The sequence below is a fragment of the Cygnus atratus genome, chromosome 1, assembly GCF_013377495.2.
Source record: "Cygnus atratus isolate AKBS03 ecotype Queensland, Australia chromosome 1, CAtr_DNAZoo_HiC_assembly, whole genome shotgun sequence".
NCBI classification, from domain to species: Eukaryota; Metazoa; Chordata; class Aves; order Anseriformes; family Anatidae; genus Cygnus; species Cygnus atratus.
Window position 1 is genome coordinate 185,365,280 of NC_066362.1, and position 22,262 is coordinate 185,387,541.

The following is a 22,262-nucleotide window of genomic DNA, read 5'->3' on the forward strand; positions in this document are numbered from 1 at the left end:
TTAGAGGCTACTATGAAGAGACATTCACAAGGTATCCAATTACAATCTAATTCTGCTCTTCTTAAATGAAATTTGGAAAGGAATTAACTCAGCACCCCCCAAACTCTGTGAAGGATGAGAATCTACCCTAACATCTACCCCAGCACAATGACAACAGACACATCATTAAAATGTCTCCAGCAATGTACACAGCAATTGAGACTAGATTTGCAACCCTGTTCAAAAAAAAAAAGGGGGGGGGGAATAAAATAAATAAAATTTTAAAAATGCTGCTGTCATGCACAATTAAATTTTCTGGAGCTGCTTAGTTAATCAAGGCTTCCATGAGCAGAGTAAAATATCTTTGTTAACTGCATCCACTGTGTAAGAGGCAGACCGAGGGCTACAGCAGCTCTGCCTGTTAGAGGACTGAAACTAGCCAGTCTGAACAAACTTGAGCTAGTTCAGAAACTCATGTCAGTTAGGACAAACAGCTCCAAAGTCAGCCCTTTAGACAATGACCCACATGGCTATCATTTGTGGGCTGCAGTGGGTGCTTTGCCAGCAAGAGAAAAGAGGCTTTGAACGGTTGGAGGGATGCTAAAAGGAAATGCCTGCACTTCTGAATAGCTGCACGCTTGGAACATCATTTCTGCCACACTGGGAATATCACCTCTTTTGTGCTGCCCTGCTTGTCCCTGCTCTTGGCATGGCAGTATCCATACTATCAGGGTGGCTAACAGGAAGAGAAAAAGGACATGGCCAATGTCCATGGACAATGAAGGACTTCTTTTAGAAGCTAGGTAGGAGGTAGTGAGGTCACAGGCTCATTTTGGAGAGTGGAGAGAGAAACAAGAGCCCTGAAAGGACAGAGAATCACAGTCATTACTATTTACTGAAGATGAGGATCATCTCTTTGGAGAGAGAAGACAGGCATGTCCTCAAGCAGCTATCTTGTCTGGGAAATGACACAGCTCTAGACAGATCATTTTCAAGTTTATTTAACTTACAAAGAGACTGTGAAAAAACACAGAGCATCAGAACAAATTTAAACCATCTGTTTGATCATCTTGCAAACTGTAAACATTGTCTTTGAGAAAATAATCTTTCTTCAGAATAACAATGCACACAGATTCAACTAAAATGTGGGCAAAAAGCAACTTCCACTAAGTCAGCTGGAAATTACTCAGAGCATAAATCAATACTTAAATTATTTTATGTAATTCTTCATCTCTCATCAGCTTCTTCCAGGGGTACTGAGGAATGTACTCTCCCTCCAGCTCCCTTCCACACCTCCCTGGGCAATTATCCTACCCAGCATCATTCAGATTAATCACCACACTGTTTATCTACTTAAAGTCCCTGTGTGCATGTCTTATCTTGTTCTATCCTTGCTTTTACAGATTCTGTAGCCTCCAGATTTATTCTTTCCTGAAAGTACTGAAGATTTAAGAAACTGCACTGCAATCAAAATTGAAATCGGATGATTATTTTTGTCATCTGCATACTACATATATTCTTAACTATTTCTTATGATCCATAATGCATAGTTAAGAGAACACCTGCATAAAAAGTTGAGGCACCAAACTTGCTCATTCTCCTAACTCAAAAGCCCTTATCAGCAATTTCATTGGTTTAAAATAATGGGATAAAGCAGCTCATGTGAACGCCCACTGGCCACACTGATAACTCAGCCTTACACCTTTTCAAACAGCCTATTTGTTTCTCATGACGATAACATTAATTTCTTAGATTAAAAAAAATCCAATACATATACAAAGTCGACATTAATCTAAAGCAATGCTTCAGAAACAGTGCCAAACCTAACACGTGTTAACAGCCGTGGATTTATGGATGCCGACATTCAAACCAGTAGCAGAAACTACTTTCAGAATGTGATCAGTTATACCCACACACCCCACATCAAACCACACTAATAAAAAATTACAAATCTTGTATGAGCAGATAATTTTGAGTGCAGTTACAGCACGGGCTAGCTCAGCAGAGCCCAGCTGGGGTCTGCAGGCCAGACCCAGCCTGCAGGAGGTTTCCTCCTTCCCCCAGAGGAGTTGGGATACAGCTGCTCAGGCAACGTGTGGAGCACTCACAGCCCAGCATCTCCACTTGGACCAGACCAAAGCCTGACACAAAGAGCCACGAGCTGCTGCTCACATGAGTAAGGGGCAACACACAGACACGTGTCCTATTGCACCTCTCCCTGGGCTAGGAGAGGGCTGTGACCTCCTGCCACTGTGTCAGGACAAAGAGGGGACATTCCGGACTCAGCTCCCCAGAGTGAGTTGGCTCTTTCACCATCAGCCAGGTCTTAGCCAACAGGACCGTGAATATGTTGAGGTATTGTTTACAGCACCATGAAATGCAAGGAGGAAAGGGTTGGCATCTTTTTCATTGTCAGTCATATTCAGCCATCTATAAAGTAATCTGCAGAATCACATCTCTTTCTGAAGAACCTTTGAAAATGTATATTTACTTAGGAGAAAAAAAGAGACTGCAAAGCTCATATTATTCTTGTTAAAAACTGACACAACATGGAACAGACACAGAAGTGTAAATAGACAACAGCACCACACGCTAAGTGAAACTCAAGTTAGAGAAGCAGAAACCGCAGGGCCGACCAGAAATTTTAAACAAGCCAAACAGTAAGGATCCTCCTTATTTTAAGTGAAGTACTGGGAGCTCCTGCTAACGGAGTGGCCCCACCACTGAGGTCTTTCCTTTTCAGGTATTCTGAGCCTACACAGTTTTGCTTATTTAGTTGCAGACTACCACATTATTACACTCATTCTACTTCTATGTACTGCTAGCTAATTACCAGCTAGTGTGCTCATTAAACACTGTGCTAGTTTCTGTACTACATTTCTCACACTGTTCATGCAAGTGAAAAATGCACACCCTCTACAGAGGTACAAAAACCAGATGTCTGTTTTGGTGAAACACAGGTAGTTCTTGGACAGGTTGGTCTTGGACAGTTCTCTGTTCCCACTGAAAACAACAACAATAACAAAAAAACATCCTACTGATTTTGTTTTGTGAAGAGTTTGGTTTGGAGAACTGGTCAATTCATCTCTTAATAGAAGAGTTAATGGAAAGGAGCAGTAATCTACAGAAACTCCAGGTTGAGATTCAAGTGGTAAATGCAACTGGTGTGTGGCAAACACTTTTCAAGGCCTAAGTAAACTTTGACATGAGCATTTTATAAAAATTTGCATGTGAGCAAAGTAATAGAACTACTGAGGAATTTGGAGTTATTTAATATGATGAAGGTGCCTAACAAGAGCACAGGGGTGATAGCAAACTCTTTTGACTGAAGAAATTTTTTTCTTGTGTTTGGAAAATTAAGTGATGGCTCACCTACTTCTGTTACAATCCTGGCCAGTACAGATGCCTCAGTCTCAGATAGTGCTCATGATCCTAAGGAAAAGATCTTGTCTGAGTAGCAACCAGCTTTAAAGGAAACAGGTGTGAAGAAGCAGTCTCTTTCCATCACACTTTCTGCCATTTAAAATTTTCCTTAAGTAAGGCAGAGGAATGCAACCCCTGCTGGAGGAATTAAACTTCCATAGCTAGGGAATTTTCTTGATAAACTCTCAGCTGACCGTTACCATTCGCAAGCAAGACTTGTGTTTAGATGGATGCTTGCATTCAAACAGCAGCTCAGTGCTTGAGGAAGAATACCCAGTAGCTGGAATTACTAGAAGGAATAAAAAAACATCACTGTGCCAAAATTGGAGGCAGCTCCAGCATGTCAAAATGAAATAACAGAACTGGAAAAGTTTCAAAGATGACAGCAAGGATAATCACAGATATGGGATGGCTTCTTTATGGCTTTCAATAAAAACAAAACACAGATAAACAAAGCAGTATTGTAGAGGTCTAAGTGACTGGGTGAAAAACAAGCCATGAGTTCAAATAAAACCTCTTTTTGCAATGAGGAAAAGGCTGATGAAGCAACCTCTATATCCAGATCTTGTCAGCAGAGCAACTCTTCCATCAGCTTGTTTGTTTGGCCAATTTAAAAGAGAACAAGACAAGAGAATGCAATATAGTATTTCTGTTCAAGATGCAGAAACTAAAATTTTGTCTTCCCACAACAGAAAAGGAAGGGTCTAACTTTTTTTTTTTTTCCCCTCCTGGAAGCAGCCATGCACATTGCAGTAACCAAACCACTACCTTACCTGTCAAAAGGGAAGAATATGGCAGATGAGGCATGGCTAAACATTAGGCATCCATATTCCATTGTCCTTTTACAGTAAGACAGAATCACAGAATCGTCTAGGTTGGAAGAGACCTCCAAGATCACCCAGTCCAACCTCCGACCTAACACTAACAAGTCCTCCACTAAACCATATCACTAAGCTCTACATCTAAACGTCTCTTAAAGACCTCCAGGGATGGTGACTCAACCACTTCCCTGGTCAGCCCATTCCAATGCCTAACAACCCTTTTGGTAAAGAAGTTCTTCCTAATATCCAACCTAAACCTCCCTGTTGTGGTTTAGCCCGGCTGGCAGCCAAACACCACACAGCCGTTCGCTCACCCTCCCCCCTCCCTCTCCGGGATGGGGGAGAGAAACGGGAAAGTGAAGCCTGTGAGTTGAGATAAGGACAGTTTATTAAGACAGGGAAAATAATAACAATAATAATAATAATAATAATAATAATAGTAATAATGTGTACAAAGTGATGCACAATGCAATTGCTCACCACCCGTTGACCGATGCCCAGCCTATCCCCGAGCAGCCGGCCCCCCCACCCCGGCTAGCCACCCCTATATATTGTTCAGCATGACGTCAGATGGTATGGAATACCCCTTTGGCCAGTTGGGGTCAGCTGTCCTGGGTCTGTCCCCTCCCAGCTCCTGCTGCACCCCCAGCCTGCTCGCTAGCAGGACAGAGCGAGAAGCTGAAAAGTCCTTGGCTTGGTGTAAGCATTGCTCTACAACAATTAAAACATCGGCATGTTATCAGCGCTCTTCTCATCCTAATCCAAAACATAGCACCCTGCCAGCTACTAGGAGGAAAATTAACTCTGTCCTACCTGAAACCAGGACACTCCCCTGGCACAACTTTAGCCCATTCCCCCTTGTCCTGTCACCAGGCACATGGGAGAACAGACCAACCCCCACCTCACTACAGCCTCTTTTAAGGTACCTATAGAGAGCGATAAAGTCGCCCCTTAGCCTCCTCTTCTCCAGGCTAAACAACCCAAGCTCCTTCAGCCGCTCCTCGTAAGCCTTGTTCTCCAGACCCCTCACCAGCTTCGTTGCCCTCCTCTAGACTCTCTCGAGCACCTTCATGTCCTTCTTGTAGCAAGGGGCACAAAACTGAACACAGTACTCGAGGTGAGGCCTCACCAGAGCCGAGTACAGCGGGACAATCACCTCCCTAGACCTGCTGGCCACACTGCTTCTTATACAAGCCAGGATGCTGTTGGCCTTCTTGGCCACCTGAGCACACTGCTGGCTCATATTCAGCTGACTATCAACCAGTACTCCCAGGTCCTTCTCTGCCAGGCAGCTTTCCAACCACTCATCTCCCAGCCTGTAGCGCCACTTGGGGTTGTTGCGCCCCAGGTGCAGGACCCGGCACTTGGCCTTGTTGAACTTCATACAGTTGACCTCAGCCCATCGCTCCAGCCTATCCAGATCCTCCTGCAGAGCCTTCCTACCCTCGAGCAGATCGATACACGCACCTAACTTGGTGTCATCTGCAAACTTACTGAGGGTGCACTCGATCCCCTCATCCAGGTCATCGATAAAGATATTAAAGAGGACTGGCCCCAGCACTGAGCCCTGGGGGACTCCACTAGTGACCGGCCTCCAACTGGATTTGACTCCATTCACCACAACTCTTTGGGCCCGGCCATCCAGCCAGTTTTTAACCCAGCGAAGCGTACGCCAGTCCAAGCCACGAGCAGCCAGTTTCTTGAGGAGAATGCTGTGGGAAACGGTATCAAAAGCCTTACTGAAGTCAAGGTAGACCACATCCACAGCCTTCCCCTCATCTACCAAGCGCGTCACTTGGTCATAGAAGGAGATCAGGTTCGTCAAGCAGGACCTACCTTTCATAAACCCATGCTGACTGGGCCTGATCGTCTGGTTGCCCTTCAAGTGCCGCGTGATGACACTCAAAATAATCTGCTCCATGAGCTTCCCTGGCACTGAGGTCAAACTAATAGGCCTATAGTTCCCCGGGTCTACCCTCCGGCCCTTCTTGTAGATGGGCGTCACATTTGCTAGCTGCCAGTTGACTGGGACCTCCCCTGATAGCCAGGACTGCTGATAAATAACGGAAAGCGGCTTGGCCAGCTCCTCCACCAGTTCGCTCAGTACCCTCGGGTGGATCCCATCCGGCCCCATCGACTTGCGTACATCCAAGTGCTGTAGCAGGTCACCAACCATTTCCTCGTGGATTATGAGGGCCACATCCTGTTCCCCATCCCCTTCCACCAGCTCAGGGTACCGGGTATCCAGAGAACAACTGGTCTTGCCGCTAAAGACTGAGGCAAAGAAGGCATTAAGCACCTCAGCCTTTTCCTCATCTTTTGTAACTAAGTTTCCCCCCCATCCAGTAAAGGATGGAGATTCTCCTTAGTCCTCCTTTTTGTGTTGATGTATTTGTAAAAACTTTTTTTGTTATCTTTAACGGCAGTAGCCAGATTGAGCTCCAGATGAGCTTTGGCCTTTCTAATTTTGCCCCTGCACAGCCTCGCAGCATCCTTATAGTCCTCTTGAGCAGCCCGCCCTCTTTTCCAAAGATTATAAACCCTCTTTTTTCTCCTAAGCTCAAGCCACAATTCTCTGTTCAGCCAGGCCGGTCTTCTTCCGCGCCGGCTCGTCTTTGGGCATGTGGGGACAGACCGCTCCTGAGCCATTAAGATTTCCTTCTTGAAGAGTGCCCAGCCTTCCTGGACTCCTCTGCCCTTCAGAACCTCCTCCCAAGGGACTCTGCCAACCAGTGTCCTGAACAGCTCAAAGTCAGCCCTCCGGAAGTCCAATACAGCAGTTTTACTGGTCCCCTTCCTGACTTCACCAAGAATAGAGAACTCTACCATTTCGTGGTCACTCTGCCCAAGACAGCTCCCAACCACCACATCTCCCACCAGTCCGTCACTGTTTGTGAACAGAAGGTCTAGCGGGGCACCTCCCCTGGTAGGCTCTCTAACCAGCTGCGTCAGGAAGCTATCTTCCACGCTCTCCAGAAACCTCCTAGACTGCTTTCTCTGGGCTGTGTTGTGCTTCCAGGATATGTCTGGGAAGTTGAAGTCCCCCACGAGAACAAGCGCTGACGATTTCGCAACTTCTGCCAGCTGCCTGTAGAACTCCTCATCCATCTCCTCATCCTGGTTCGGTGGTCTATAACAGACCCCCACCAGGATGCTTGCCTTGTTGGCCTTCCCGCTGATCCTAACCCATAGGGACTCAACCTTATCATTCCCAGCCTCGAGTTCCACAACGTCAAAACACTCTCTAATATGGAGAGCCACACCACCACCCCTTCTGTGCTGCCTGTCCCTTCCGAAGAGCCTATAGCCAGACATTGCAGCACTCCAGTCATAAGAGTGGTCCCACCACGTTTCCATGATGACAACCAAGTCATAGCCTGCCTGCTGCACGATGGCTTCCAGCTCCAAGACAAATCATCCAAATGTCTTCAACTGCAGCAAACAACCAACTCCTTATAGAATTCTCTAGTTCTTCTCTCTCAGGACCACTATTTTCATCACAGCATTCCTAGAAGGCAGGATGTAATACAGTCACAGAATCCCTGAGGTTGGAAGGGACCGAGTTCTCCCTGAGGACCAGGGACTCTGAATGTGAGGCTTCTGCCAGTTGTCTGAAGAAGGCCTCAGCTACTACTTAGAATTATAGAATCATTTAGGTTGGAAAAGACCTTTAAGATCATCAAATCCAACCAACAACCTAACACTACCAACACTAAACCACGTCCCTAAGCACCACATCCACACGTCTTAAATAACTCGGATTGTGACTCCACTGCTTCCATGGGCAGTCTGTTCCCATGCCTAACCACCCTTTCCATGAAGAAATTCTTCCTAACATCCAACCTAAACCTCCCCGGCACAACTTGAGACCATTTCCTCATGTCCTATCACTTGTCACCTGAGAAAAGCGACCCACACCCACCTCGCTGCAATCTCCTTTCAGGTGGCTGTAGAGAGCAATAAGGTCTCCCCTGAGCCTCCTCTTCTCCAGACTAAACAACCCCAGTTCCCTCAGCCACCCCTCATAGGACTTGTGTTCCAGGCCCTTCACCAGCTTCATAGCCCTTCTCTGAATGCATTCCAGCAACTCAGTATTTTTCTTGTAGTGAGGGGCTCAAAACCAAGCACAGTATGTGAGTATTCCTGACCAGGCAGTTTGTAGCAGACACCTACATCAGCCGTGTTGGTCTGACCACTAATTCTGACCCGTAAGTTCTCAGCTGGCTCCTTGTCCATCCCCGGGCAGAGCCCCATGCACCTCTGCTGCTTTCACAAACAGGTCAGGTCAAAACCCTGTCCTCACCTTCCTGGTCTGACCTTCCTTAAGAGCTTGTATCCATCCATCCATGGTAACGCTCAGTCCCGTGAGCTGTCTCACCATATCTCTGTGATCCCGGTGAGGCTGTAGCCCTACAACTGTGCACAGACACTTCAGAGAAGCACCCAGCCACGCTGCTTTCTCAGAAGAGCTATGCGAGCTTCCTCCACAAAGCTCTGCTATAGGACCTCCTTACCTGTGTGCACACTTTAGAGGTTGGCCCCCTTCAGCCCTGTTTTTGTTGATTCCCTTTGATTGCCCACCTGGTCCATTGCTTCCTTGCTTGATGGTGGGTTAGCATTTTCCTCCTCTGCCATTCCTACCCTGAAGCTCCCCTCACTGGATTGGCCAGGCTGCTGGCAAAGATGCTTTTGTTTCACTTGGTTAGGTAGATCCTCTCTCTTCCCAGCAGTCCTCAAAGAGGGTCCCATGGTCATAAAAAAACAACTCTCTCTTAACAGTAGCGACACACCCAGTAGTTGAATCCTATGATCCCATTCGCTCCTCCTTAAGGAGCATCTTCACCAGCAGGATCCAGGAGAAAAAGAAATAAGAGCCCAGGCACTTGGCTCTCACCCCTCAGAGCCACGTAGTCAAACTTAACACGCTCCAGCTTCTCTCTGTACCCCTGTAGAAGAACAGGATCTGAGCCCCTAGCAAGCAGCAAAGCTCCCTAGAGACCAGGCTGGGGCAGCAGATGGAGTCTCCCACTGCTGTCCTTCCTTGCTTTCTCCCAGTAGTGTCATGGGGCTAGTTGGCCAAGCTGCACTGAGGGAGCTTCCTACCCCTCATCTATTGCCAGACGCTGAATCTCTTCCCTAGCTGTGCTCCTGGGGCCAGAAGCCCGCAGCTCCTGACTTCTGCCAAACTTGGAGTGCCATTTCTCACCCAGCAGGTTCTGCCTGCACCTCCCTGAGCCTGGCTGGGGGTTCAGGCTTTTGCACCTGCAGGGTCCCGTAGGCCTGGTTGATCGTTCTGGTCATCCTTGATGCTCTGCAGCCACTGCTCTCCCATGGCTCTTCTGCTTTGTAACACGGACCCTCCCAGGCACCCACCTCTGGCAGGCAAAAGCCTATCTCCCCAGCCCCAGCGAGAGGTCCCCAGTGTCCCTCAGAGCTGTGCTCCCCACATTGGGCCCTCAAACCGAGCTGTGACCACTGACATTGCATACAGAGGCAGTGGCCCCAGTGGCTGTGGGGTCTGTGCCCCGTAGCATGTCCTGACCATGACCAGGCTGTTCCCAGCAGCGCCCCTGGCCCTGTCCAGCGGTAACTGCTGCTTCATTCAGGGAGTTCTGCTCTTGGCCAGCCAGTGTTTGTACAGGCTGCCCCATAGCTGCTGGAAGGACATGTGGCCACAGCAGCCAGCTAGAACAGGAGCTCAGAGTCCCCTTTCTTCAGGAACAGGCTGCACCCCATAAGAGGCTGTAGCATCCTCACCCGCAGCAGCACCCAGATGCTCCCCAAAAGACTCTGGAAGTCCCCCACCAGCCCCAGAAGAAACTCTCAGAACATCCAAAGGAATTCAAAGCAGATCCCAGAAACTGCTGCAGTTCCTCAGATATATGCCTCCAGCAACTCAAACTCGCCTCCAGTTGTCAAATGTCCACTGAGGATCATTCATCTTGCTGTATCAAATAGTTTTTACAATTTTTAAACCAACCTGACTACGCTAACGTACTTCTTCACCTATTCAGATCCAAAGACCACCACAGTGCATTGAGATTTTAATTCAGTACTCATTAGTTTGGGAGCACCGTAATTTACGCCCACGGCCATACAGGGCCTTGAATGTACTACACTTGTACTGATAACTAGAAATCACCTAGAAGTAAAAGCCTGATTTCAAGCTGCCTGCATGTGTGCAGACACATGTGTGTGTATATATGTAAATACATATATATGCACACATGCACAGAGTAATCTCTTTTGAACCCACACTTCATTTTTTCAGAGTTGTTATGTGTGAGATGAACCAATCTATTAGCTTTGTATTTGTTATCTTCTACACCATGCTAACGCTCATCACCCCTGTCACTAGTGGGATTCCCCAGGGCTCCATTTTAGGACCAGTCCTCTTCAATGTTTTCATAAATGATTTGGATGTAGGACTTGAAGGCTTTTTGAGCAAGTTTGCAGACAATAGTCACGGCACCGAGCCTACTGGAGTTCAAGAAGTGTTTGTACAATGCTCTCAGACATGATCTGATTTTTTGGGTGGTCCTTTGGGGATCCAGCATTTGGACCCAATAATCCTTGTGGGTCCCTTCCAACTCCGGATATTCTATGATTCTGTGACCTACTGTGATGCTAAATGGCAGGTGGAATATTTTTTTTTTTTAATTCAGTCCAAACTCCAGCTCAAAGCAGGGTCAGCCATGAGGTCAGGCAGAGTTGCATAGTGCTTTACCCAGCTGGCTCATGGACATCTCCAAGGAGGGCACCTGTTCTGCTGCTTAACTCATCTCACTGTGGTTAGTTTGTCTTCCAAGTTTCTCCTTACATTGAGACTTACATCCAGGTTCAGCTTCTGACTTTTAGCTCTCTTCCTACCACCCTGCATTGCTGTGTAAATTCTGAGCTCATTTTCTTAATGACCTCCCTGCAGGACCATCAGGCTGTTGCTAATTCCCCCAGAGCCAGGCTGAACATCCCATCACCACCAGCCTCCCCTCACAAGGCCTGTTCTCCAGGCCCTGACCACCTTGGTGGCCTTCCACTGACCTCATACGAGTTTTTCAATGTCTTTCTTTCTCAGAGGGTGCCAAAACTGCACACAATACCTCAGGGTTTGCACAGTGTATTTCTTCCCTCACCCATTCCATCATTTTTCTGTTGCTATGAGTCCTTGCAGAGCTCTGGCGCTCAGCCACAGCAGATCTGTGCAAGCAGGTGCAAGTTCCAGTGATGGTGGGAGACAAAACTTCACTTCCAGGGGCTGTTTTCGATCATTGCTGCTCATCAAAGCCTCAAAGGCCAGCGAACATGCAGCGAAGAGCACAGAGAGCATGTGCTGTTGACAAAAGAGATGGTGCATTTTAAGTTTTGGACATGTTTTCTTCTTGAGATAAACTTGGCTTTCCTCACATGTCCTATTGAGCATGAGCAACAAACAAAAAGGAAAAATATAAAGCAGATGGGAATCTACAGGAGAAACAAAAAGTAATTTAGAAGACATGGAGGACAAAAAGAAACAGGTAGGGTGTGCATTCTGATGTTGGCTTTAGTGTGTCACATTTTCATTCTGAGACATTTTCCATGGCTACTGCCAATATTTTATTGAACTCAGATGCCGCCTGCTGCACAGAGCCACAGTGTGCTCTGTTCTCCCGTGAAGATTTGAGCTTTCTCCCTAGTTTGGTAGCTCTCCCCTTCACAGCCACTGAGACCATTCCCACAGCAGTCTCTGACACACAAAGAGGAGGAAGGACTATGAGGACTATGATTCAAATTAGGAAAACAACGTAACATGCCTAAGCCTTTCAGGTGTGCTTTCAGTGTCATTTCACTACAGTCTACTTCAGCACATTAAAACTGAATGTTTGAGAGGGAAAACACCTACAAGGTGCTACCTGCAAGGTGTTGGAGGTTTTACTGATGAACGCTTTCACAGGTGTACACACAACCCAACTCCAAGGAACACCTGGGGTTTTCAGCATATGCTCACAACCTGTTGAATGTGCACGACAAAACTGTGCCATTTCAGTTCCTATTCAGTAGGAAATCAAAACATCAGATGTTTCAGAAGAGAAACAACTGAAATGGCTGAAAGGAAATAAATACACACATGGGTTACTTTGATAACCACAGTTCTTAAATGGTTGTACTTCTCCCTGCCATACGAGACAGCAGAATTTTCCTGTGCCATATGGTGAGGAGTAACGCTCCAGATTCTCACCTCCTCTCATACTCACCATCTCAGTACCTTTAAGTTGCATGAACATATCTGTAATAGACATCAAAGGACAGGAAAAAAAGCAAGCAGGATGATAACGACTCTCAAGGATCCCCCATTAAGCATACACTAGCTCACTTTTTCTTCAGGAGTTTGTGGCATTCCCTTGAAATCACAGAATCATGGAAGAACTGAGGCTGGCAGGGCCCCCTGGAGGCCCCTGGTGCCACCCCTGCCCAAGCAGGGACACCCAGAGCAGGCTGCCCAGGACCACGTCCAGGCAGCTTTTGGAGATCTCCAAGGATGGAGATATCAAGCACGGGAGAAGATACTCAAGAAATCCCACCACAGTGTGTGTAGCACCACCCTACCAGATGCAGCTTATCAGCTCTTGCTTTTGAGTGGTGAAATCTTACTTTAGCTTGATGAAAGCACAGATGAGGCTGCAGGCAGACAGATGCACAGTGGATAACTAGGACAGAGCAGACCTTCAACAACTGCTCCAAGACTCATCTGGGTTCTGACAGAACACTGACCACCAACCCACCACATTTTTTTCATAAAATGCCTGGACACAGGCTACTCTCCTGTCAGATAATTACCAATTACAAGTAGCAGAACACTTCGACAGAATCCCTGTGGGAGAAATGAACAGCTTAAAACATGTCCTAAGCTCTGAAGCTATGAAGTTAAAAAAAAAATCAAAGTGCCGTCTGATATCAAAACTGTGACATACAAATTAGACCTAAAAGCAACAGGCTCACAAGAAAAAGACTTGAAACAATTTCCTGGCCGAAACTCCTGCTTTTGAACTGAACATGATAGAGGAATTGAGAAATATGGCTGAAAGACAACAGAAAGTGATGTGCAGGCCAGTATTTGCCTGTGTCTAGTACAGGTAACAGCTCAGGAACATCACATTTCATGTCCAAGGCTATGGGAATCCAGGTTCAAGTAGGGGATCCACCTTCGGAAGCCCTCCACTTGTCTGTCTGAATGATTCATCCCAGGAATTTCAACTGAGGATCACCATTTTTTAGTCCCTTTGTAGTACAATGGGATGACTCAGCTACTTAACAACTACCTACACTGATGAGTCCTCATCAGTCTTGGATTTAAATAGGATGGTGGGTCCTAAGCAGGGATAGCTCCAGGACTAAGGACTACATTTTCCTGCTGAGAATGGCAACAATAACAATGGCATTGCTCCTCAGGTACAGAAGCAAGGTCACCAGGGACCTCCAGGCAACCCACACAGCCCTTGTTTGCAAAGGCCAAAGCCACATCAGCTCCAAAAGGCAGGTGATCTACTGAGACCCTTTAGTCCCTGCTTGAGCTAGGCATATTGGCCTAACATTGACGTGTTGAGATACGGTGAGAAATCTTCAGAAGGATGTTCCCTGTCTTTATTACTAACCATGGAGAAAGTTGTTTCCTCTGAGAACTGAAGTATGCCCAAGCCAATCTCGATATGCAAACAGACCTGAAAAAGCGGCACTATTCTGAAGATAGTTTTGAAAGGTGTCCCTTTCTCTCCTACTACTTAGCCGAAAGGACAGAGGATCACCTGAAAACTGCTCCCCACCCAAACCAGAGCCCCTGTACCTGCAGATGCCTTAAGCACAACCCATCGAGTCTTTCTAAAGACTGAGTCAGTGGCTAAGAAGACAACAGACCACACCGCTTTGTGTGCGCCATTTTTCTAAACTTCCTGATGGAATAGTAAAGAAGCACCACTGGCATTAAGCACACTGCCCATGCAGACTTACACAGCGTGTGAGGGAGAATGGAGTAGCAGCCTCTCTGAATAATGCAAAAACACACCCCCCAACCTTAAGCAGCTAGTTCTTCTAGTAAGTGTGCATGTCATCATTCACAGACAAACGTTTTGCAATTCTCTGAATATTATATAGACAGTATTTCAAAGCTCCACCTTCATTTTGCTGTTTATGCCAAGTATTTGTATACGTAAAGAAGATATCTATAAGTGTATGTGTATCAAACAGAAGGGGGATCCTGAATGTTGAAAGCTGTTTTACAACTCCATAAGCTCCAAGAGAAGCAATTGGTTTACACTGAAAACAAGTATTTGAGGCCAAACAACATACAAGGTTTTTCTGTGATGCTCTGGTATGTAGCAGCAACACACTACATAATCTATTAATATACATATATGTTTTTAATAGGTAGATCACAATTGTCTCTTTTATCCCAACTTACATAAACAGAAAACAATACAAGAGAAAACTATGTTCCAAATTCAGTATCAAATGGTAGCATAAAAAAACTGACAAGATAGTCACAGGTTTTGAATAAATCAGTGAATTAAGTATGGATTTAAAGTGTTCTCCTGATACACTGAGGATTTGATCTAAACTCAGTATGTTAGCCCTTAGAGACACTAGTTCTATGTTATGGCAGTCTCATTTCCTTATTTTGGATAAATACAAAAAAGGAAAGAGGGTAACGGATACTGATCTAATACGAAATACCAGAGTTATATCAAAAAACAACCAATACAAGCAGCAGAGCAGCTTAAGACAGAGAAAACAAAATTCAATTTTAGATCCATGTGGAGATTAAAACGCTACCCCATGCGGAATTAATATCCTATAACTCATCTCCACACATTGGTCAGGATAGTACCCAAGCACATAATCATTAAAAGTTTCTGAAGTGATAGATATTTTATGCGTAACTTTTCTTATTCCTTCCATGAACCCAAGAAAACGGTTTGGCAAAACTTGATCTCTCCTACTGCAAAATCTTCATTTTTCTTTCACATTTGTATCAAGGACTTGCTTCTTCCCTAAGACAAGCAGCAAGAATTGAACTGAACTTCTGCCCAACATCCCTCCAAATTATTCCTCCTTTTGTTCTCCCAAATACAAAACACGATATAAACCAAACTTGGCTACTTATGTAGTCCTTACTTGCCATTTCATTGGATAATGCTGGCTATATTGGAAGATGGTTTCACAATTTTGATTTACTACAACCTCAGGAAGAGCTTTCTTCACTAGACAATGGGAAACGGAGATAAAATGTAGCAGTTCATTTAGTAGTTCTCTAGTTCAAATGCAGAGCTTGTACGCACCTTTTCCAATATGGGGCAGTAGTCAGATGGCTGCTTTTGTTTCACAACTTGATGGCTGTGAAACAAGCAGCACGATAGCTGCATTTCCTTCACAACAAATGAGTTAGAAGATTCAGAAACTTGGCTGGTGGGGCCCACTGAAGGCACCAGCAAGTAGCAATGACTAGGGATAAGACACAGGGCATCTAGTACAGGGCATTATATACGTGAGGTATACGATGGGAGGGCAGGACCATTCCAGGCTGCTAAGAAGGCATACTGAAATGTAAAGATGACTGGACGATCAGGGTTTCACAAAAAACTGCTAAGAAAAGAGCTCAAGTTGAAAGATTTCATGAGGCCACATAGAGGACACCATTACTGATCATTGCTATCTACAGTGCAACAATGCTTACAGGTGCACAATTTGGTATCTTTTAGAGTTCTTGTTTCCTGATTTCCAGCAATGCGTTGAGATGGATGATTCGTTATCTTACCTTCCTACCTATGGAGGTTAGAATCTGCCTGTTTGTAATTATTTCAAATCCCTTACAAATGAAATTTGGCCTCAGTAGCAACTACCCACCTCACTTTGCGCTAGGCACCACTTGAGCACTAGTTGCAATTCTATGGGTGTTTTTACACATATTTCAACACTCCAACTACCTCTTCCTCCAAATCAAAGAAAGCAACATACCCACAGCTCTCTCTTAAAAAATAACAGTAAATAAAAGAACACTAACTTAGCTTCCCTCATGAAGGCTTTCAGCTTGAATAGAACACTCCTATCACTGGCCAACTGGTATCGAGTAACTACTTTCCCATCTCATTCATCTGTTGATTCCCTACCCTTTAGTCAGCTCTGTAGCACCTTTCAAATTAGTAACTCATTTCTAACATCCTATTTTTCACTCAACACACCTACATACACTGTAATTTCTCACTCACCTAAGCTGCATGTAATACAGCAGAAGATAAACGGAAGGTAAATAAAACCGTCACCTTTCTCTCCCGTCCTCTTCCAGCTCTTATCTTTTGAAAGTAACATTTATGGAAGGACAACAGCAACTGCCGTTTAGGGAACACATAAAGGCATTTTCTACTGCCTTTCAGTATGTGGTAGGTCAACGGCTCCAGAGAAATGTTGGTGGACACCAGATTCATGTAATATGTTACTGCATATATAGATACGGCTAAAAAAAACCTCACTACTTAAAATTAACCTTACTTTTTTATTAGGTATGGATTCAAAACTCTTCTGTTCCTCAAAATATCTTCAGTTTACAATAATTTTGCTGAATATAAACGTACCATAAAAAAACACAGATCTGTAAGCTTTAAATATATCTACCAAAAAATCCGAAGATGTTCCCAACCAGACTATTTCAAGTTGTTGTGACTTTAGAAGAAAGCCATCTTACATTATCAGTATGTCTTTTCAACATATTAAAGATTTTAGGGGAAGAATGTTTCATTCTAACATTTTCTTCTGTATTATAATACCAGAAATTACTACTACTAAGACTGTTACTGAGCTCACATTTTCTGTTATACTGAATGTCGTAACTGGAGTGATTGTATCTTGTCTAGAAAATTTAAAAAAATCCAACAATACTGAGTCTTATCAAACCAAGTATCTAAAACCTTTAGTTCTCTGGATCTGTTCAGAAACAACAAAATTGTGAACTGCAAACAATTTCTTTTTTAATACTAAAATTACTTCTGACTAAGCAGGAAATGTATTCAATGATACTGACTGGATTTTCAAAATACTCCTTCCTTTTTATCTATACATGTGAGGTAAGATACAAGTATTAGAAACGCACCTAGTCAAATAAAACACCTTACGAGATGTTAGTTACCCTCCAAAGACATTATATATGTTAAAGCTAATTCTAAACTTATCACATGGTTACTGCAATACTGATTTGTGGGATTGGAAATGTGTATTTGAGAGCCTTTCTTCCTTCTTACATAGATATGATATGATGCTGCTATCTCAAAAAAAAAACCCACACAGATCATTACATAAACAAATGTGCTACTGTGAAATAGACTGTGACTGTAGTGAGGCACTGAAAAAAATGTCAGATGTGAAACCTTTCAGTTACTCCATACACACACTGTATAATACTATGTTTATCCTGCCTATACAAATATAATGGCACTTGGTGAACTTTGTGCAGAGGGCAAATTTTTTAGATAGCAGAAATTGAAGAAATTCAAAGCAAATAGTTTTTTTTCCCCCCTGTATTTCTATCCCCCTTGCCAACATTCGGCTTCTTACTTTTCCACAAGCAACAGAAGCTGTAATGTACGTAATGAAGCAAGTGTCCTAAATATATTGGACAAACCTCTTGACACAGCAGGAATTCTATTTATGTCTATATAACGTAAGTCACTTCTGCCAGCATTAGGAAATTGCACCAAAATTAGCAGGCATCTGTGAAGGCAACATCCAACAAAGATGCAAAGACTGGAGTGACAACCTGTAAGCACAACAGGAAATTAAAAACAATCTGTTCCTCTTGCTGGATGGCTGGACAGAAGGTCTTGGTTAGGTCAACTTTATCATTTTGGGTCCTCATAATGGTAAAAACAAAGAGCCAGCAGTCTAATAGAAGAATAATGGCCATCAAGTACTTGTCTTAATCACGTGTTTGTAGACATGCCTTAGACAAGTATGGGGTGGTATACCTGAATGTATATATTTCAAAAATTCTTTGTAAAGTATGTACTGCACCTACCTTGATGAGGTAGAGATACATCAATCTCTACAAAATATGTATGTTTTTTTTAAACATAGACAGGTTTGCAGAAACGTTTCCATCTACAGACTCATAATTTTGTATGTCAGGGGTATACATGTTTTAATATACATGTATACTCCCTTTCCATTACATGTCCTGTATGCAGAAGTGTTAGGATATTGAAACATATCAATGTACGTGGATTTGCACTTATATTTGCACATGACAAATGCTTTTAAGAATTAAACCCCACAAAACCACATGGATGTAAACTTGCAGGATCCAAAGCCTACTGTATACACTCACAAAAACAGACTTTGATAACGTGTCAAAACCTACACGTGCAAAATATTAACCAATAGCAATACAAATGCACTCACAGCTCTACGAAGTGGGTTTTCTTGAGAATACCAGATGACAAATGCTATGCCAAAATGAAGTATTTAATCTTCAAATCTAAGCTTTTTGCAAGTTAGTCACAAATTGAACATATTCATATTCAGTGGAAGTGTCTTTAATATGAATGCTTTTTTGTAAATTCTGGTTTTGTTCACATAGGTTGAAATGTCAAAACAGCAAACAACAGAATATTTGAAAAAGGGTTCAGTTTTGCCAGAAAATAAAGTCAATTGGCAGAGTCAAAAATAATTAATATAGGAATCCAGATTATCCTAGGTGGAAAAGGTGTACCTACACTACAACTGTCAAGCAATTTCATTTATTTCTTTCCTGTTCATGGATTAGCTACTCCTAAATATTAATAATCTCAGTTGGTGAAAAGTAAAAAAAAAAAAAAAAAAAAACATGCTTCTGGAATTATAGTGAATTATTCTAGTATGAATATTACAGTCACTGTTTGCATTTTACATATGAACTACAGATCACTGAAAGTTTCCTGTTGCACTGCAGCAAGAAGAAGAAATTTAACACAAGTAAGCTTAATTTGCTGCAAAGTACAGCAAGATACTTCGGCAATCTCATAAAAATTTCATACTGGAACTTGTTACAGTGAGTTCAATTTGATCTTTTAATGTAATACGGTACATTTTTATAAACTTAACATTATCATTGCAGAAGAGCATGCTAACTGAATGTTAGCAATTTATCTTTTATACATAATTATACTCTACTGTAGCTACTGTACGCAGATCTCAAAATGTTAGTACATAAAATATTCATTTTCTTTATGAGATGAGAATGAACTTAGAAGAGGTTTGAAGATAAGAATGAAATATTTGCTGTGCCTATTTCTCAAGAAATAATGAATTACACATTATAACCCAAGAAATCAACATTTAAATTGCAAAACTATAGTTTAAAATTTACATTAAACATTATGATCAGTAATGTGCATCAATATTTGATGAAGTTTAACCTAACCATGTTTATGCACATAAAGCCTCAAGAGTCTGCAGCAGTTTCAACATCAATTTTTCATATTTTTGTATAAAATGGACTTAAAGATACATCTTCCATAAATGTTTTCAGTGCAATTCAGTCAGAGGAAAATATAAAGCTAGTTTTCAATCATTTTATACCATAAAGGAAAAACAAAAAGCAAACAAACAAAAATAATAAAACAACTTGCATTTGCACTGCTGAAGCTTAAGTAAGCCAGTTCAGTTGTGCCAGCTATTTCAAAGTCAATTCAAACCAACCATAATGGCCTTTTTAGGCAGTATTTCCCTCATACCTATAGGTATAAATGTTGAAAAGCTGAATACTGGGGTGTAGGGGGGAATTAAGCAGAGGCAGAATAATCTAGTTGTTTAAAACAATTTTACATCAGTAACGAAAAATACATAATGAAAAAGTCTAAAGGTTTCTTTACTAGTGATATCATAGTTCAGAAATGGGTAAATCCGTGCTTCAGTCTTATCCTTTCCTCTAATCTTCACAGGCCACCTTTCAACTATAACATATTTCTTGATGGATTGTACGAAAATGCTCCACTATTCAATGAGTTTACTTTTTTGTAAGTTAGAAATTGATTTTTTCATATGTTGTCAACGGTTGGGAACCGGAGGGAGAACAGCACCTGAAATTATAGTATGTGCTTGGCTTAGCATAGTGTAGTAACCTATACATTTTGGTTTTCAAAGACAGTTTGTAAACTGTAAAACTGCATACAGGATACTGACTAAGTATTTTGTTTCATTTTTTTTTCAGATTATACCTAAAAACACAAATACAACCTTCTCTACGGTAGCATAAAATAAAAATGGAGCTTCATTCAAATCTTGAATACCTTGACTGCAATCATCAACAACTTGACTGCAATCATTCAACAAAATCTTAGCTCTTCATACCAAAAAAATTTGGCTCACAAAAAAAAAAAAGAAAAAAGTACAATAAACTTTCAATAGAAGGTTCTCTCATGAGGCAACCTACCATATACTACTGCTAGATACGAGTTTCCAAAAAAACATTACATCCCATTTTCAGCACATTTTTCATAAACATGCAACTTCACTATAAAATACAAAACACTTGGCTCTCAAGAACAGCTTTATAAAGACACACTGCATCAATAAAATTTTTCTTTGTGATTAACTTTACATTGTAATAAGAACTGTATTTTCACTAATGTTTATATATCAGATTTCGTATTATAATGTAGTAATAATTTGCTCTTTGTGAACATCATGTTCAGAAGGAAATATCTATACACATTAACATACTAGACTATTAAAAACTCAGTTACAGAATTTTATTGATACAGTAGATTAATAAAAACTGATAGGGGAAGATAAAATGGGGAGGGTATTCAGTACATTATTTAATAACACACTTTTAAAATTATAATATTTTAAATCCTTTTTGAATTTTCAATGCCACTAGAAGTCCAGAAAAGTCTGGAATCAATACTGAGGCGTAAAACAAGTCAAACAACTTCTTCCACAATTTGCATCTCTTGTATTATTCTATCCAACATTGTTCAACTGTAAAAGAAAGTAATTTAGCACCTCTGATGATAAGTAGGTGCCTAAAGGTAAACACTAGGTTAGATTCATGAAAGAAACAAACACTATTGCATTTCTTCTTCTTCTTCTTCTTCTTACCAAATAGTGGCAAAAGTGGCACTATTTGTTCAACTGATTTTTTTCACAGTTAAATGTCAACAAGAGTACAAATACGAACACTGACAGATATTGCTTGAGATCAATTTTTAACAAACTCTGTTCCTTTTTAAATCAATAGATCCAATAAACAGTGGGGCACTGTCAGTTTAAAGCCGCAGATAAAAGCTATACAAGCACTTTAGAAGTCAGAAACATTAAAAAAAGAACTATTTACAGTTTTCTTCTTTAGTTCATATGTCTACAAAGCCAGCGCACATTACACTTCACAAAAATCCACAGTTAATGATATCAACATGTGTGTGGCTAAAGCTTGTGACCTAGGGACTGCAAATGCAGGGGCAGTAAAAGTAAAATAGGCTTTGTCTTTTTTCAGCAACCCCATTTGTGCACTAACAGCTTCGTTCAGTCTCAAGCTTTATATTAAAAGCATTCTTCAAAGCTTTCACCTGGAAGGCTGATAACTAGATGCTCACTCATCGCCTTTCCCTTTTTGAAGTTCTGCGACGCACCTGTTTGGGGAAAAAGAATCCTAAATATTTAACAGAAAAAATAAGTTATGAAAAAAGTCAAGAATAAACGTAGTTTATGGGAAAAATGCTTACTTCATCATAATGTTTAAGTAACTGTATACAGTGTCATTAATTACTCATTTTATCATAGGTGCAAGCCTTGATCAATAGCCTGGACATAAATTTGTTTAGTATTAGTAAGCCTGCATCTTTCAAGTGTTAAAAAATAATCTAGTGTCCTCAGATACTTCAATCATCAGATTTGTTGAAAGACATTCTCAATTACATCTTCAGTATTACTACTAACACCCCTAACATATTTGTAAGAATTAAATACATAAACTTGTTTTAACATATTTGCATATGCTGGTAAGAGGGAAAAAATGGTTTAGAATTCTGCTCCAAGTTT

The 22,262-nt window shown here is 42.2% G+C and overlaps 1 protein-coding gene across 4 annotated transcripts in view; it reads right to left on the reverse strand.

The window, feature by feature from the left end:
* Positions 1 to 18,508: 18,508 nt before the first annotated feature.
* The window catches only part of PDS5B (PDS5 cohesin associated factor B), a 112,545-nt gene continuing 108,791 nt past the window's right edge, over positions 18,509 to 22,262 (reverse strand). For 2 of the 4 annotated variants that reach the window (XM_035542709.2, XM_035542711.2), the window contains exon 35: positions 18,509 to 21,853. In XM_035542709.2, the coding sequence (XP_035398602.1) occupies positions 21,818 to 21,853 (36 nt within the window). In that variant the 3' untranslated portion in view covers positions 18,509 to 21,817. The remainder of the gene's footprint in view (positions 21,854 to 22,262) is intronic. The other 2 variants (XM_035542712.2, XM_035542713.2) reach the window with 2 other exon arrangements.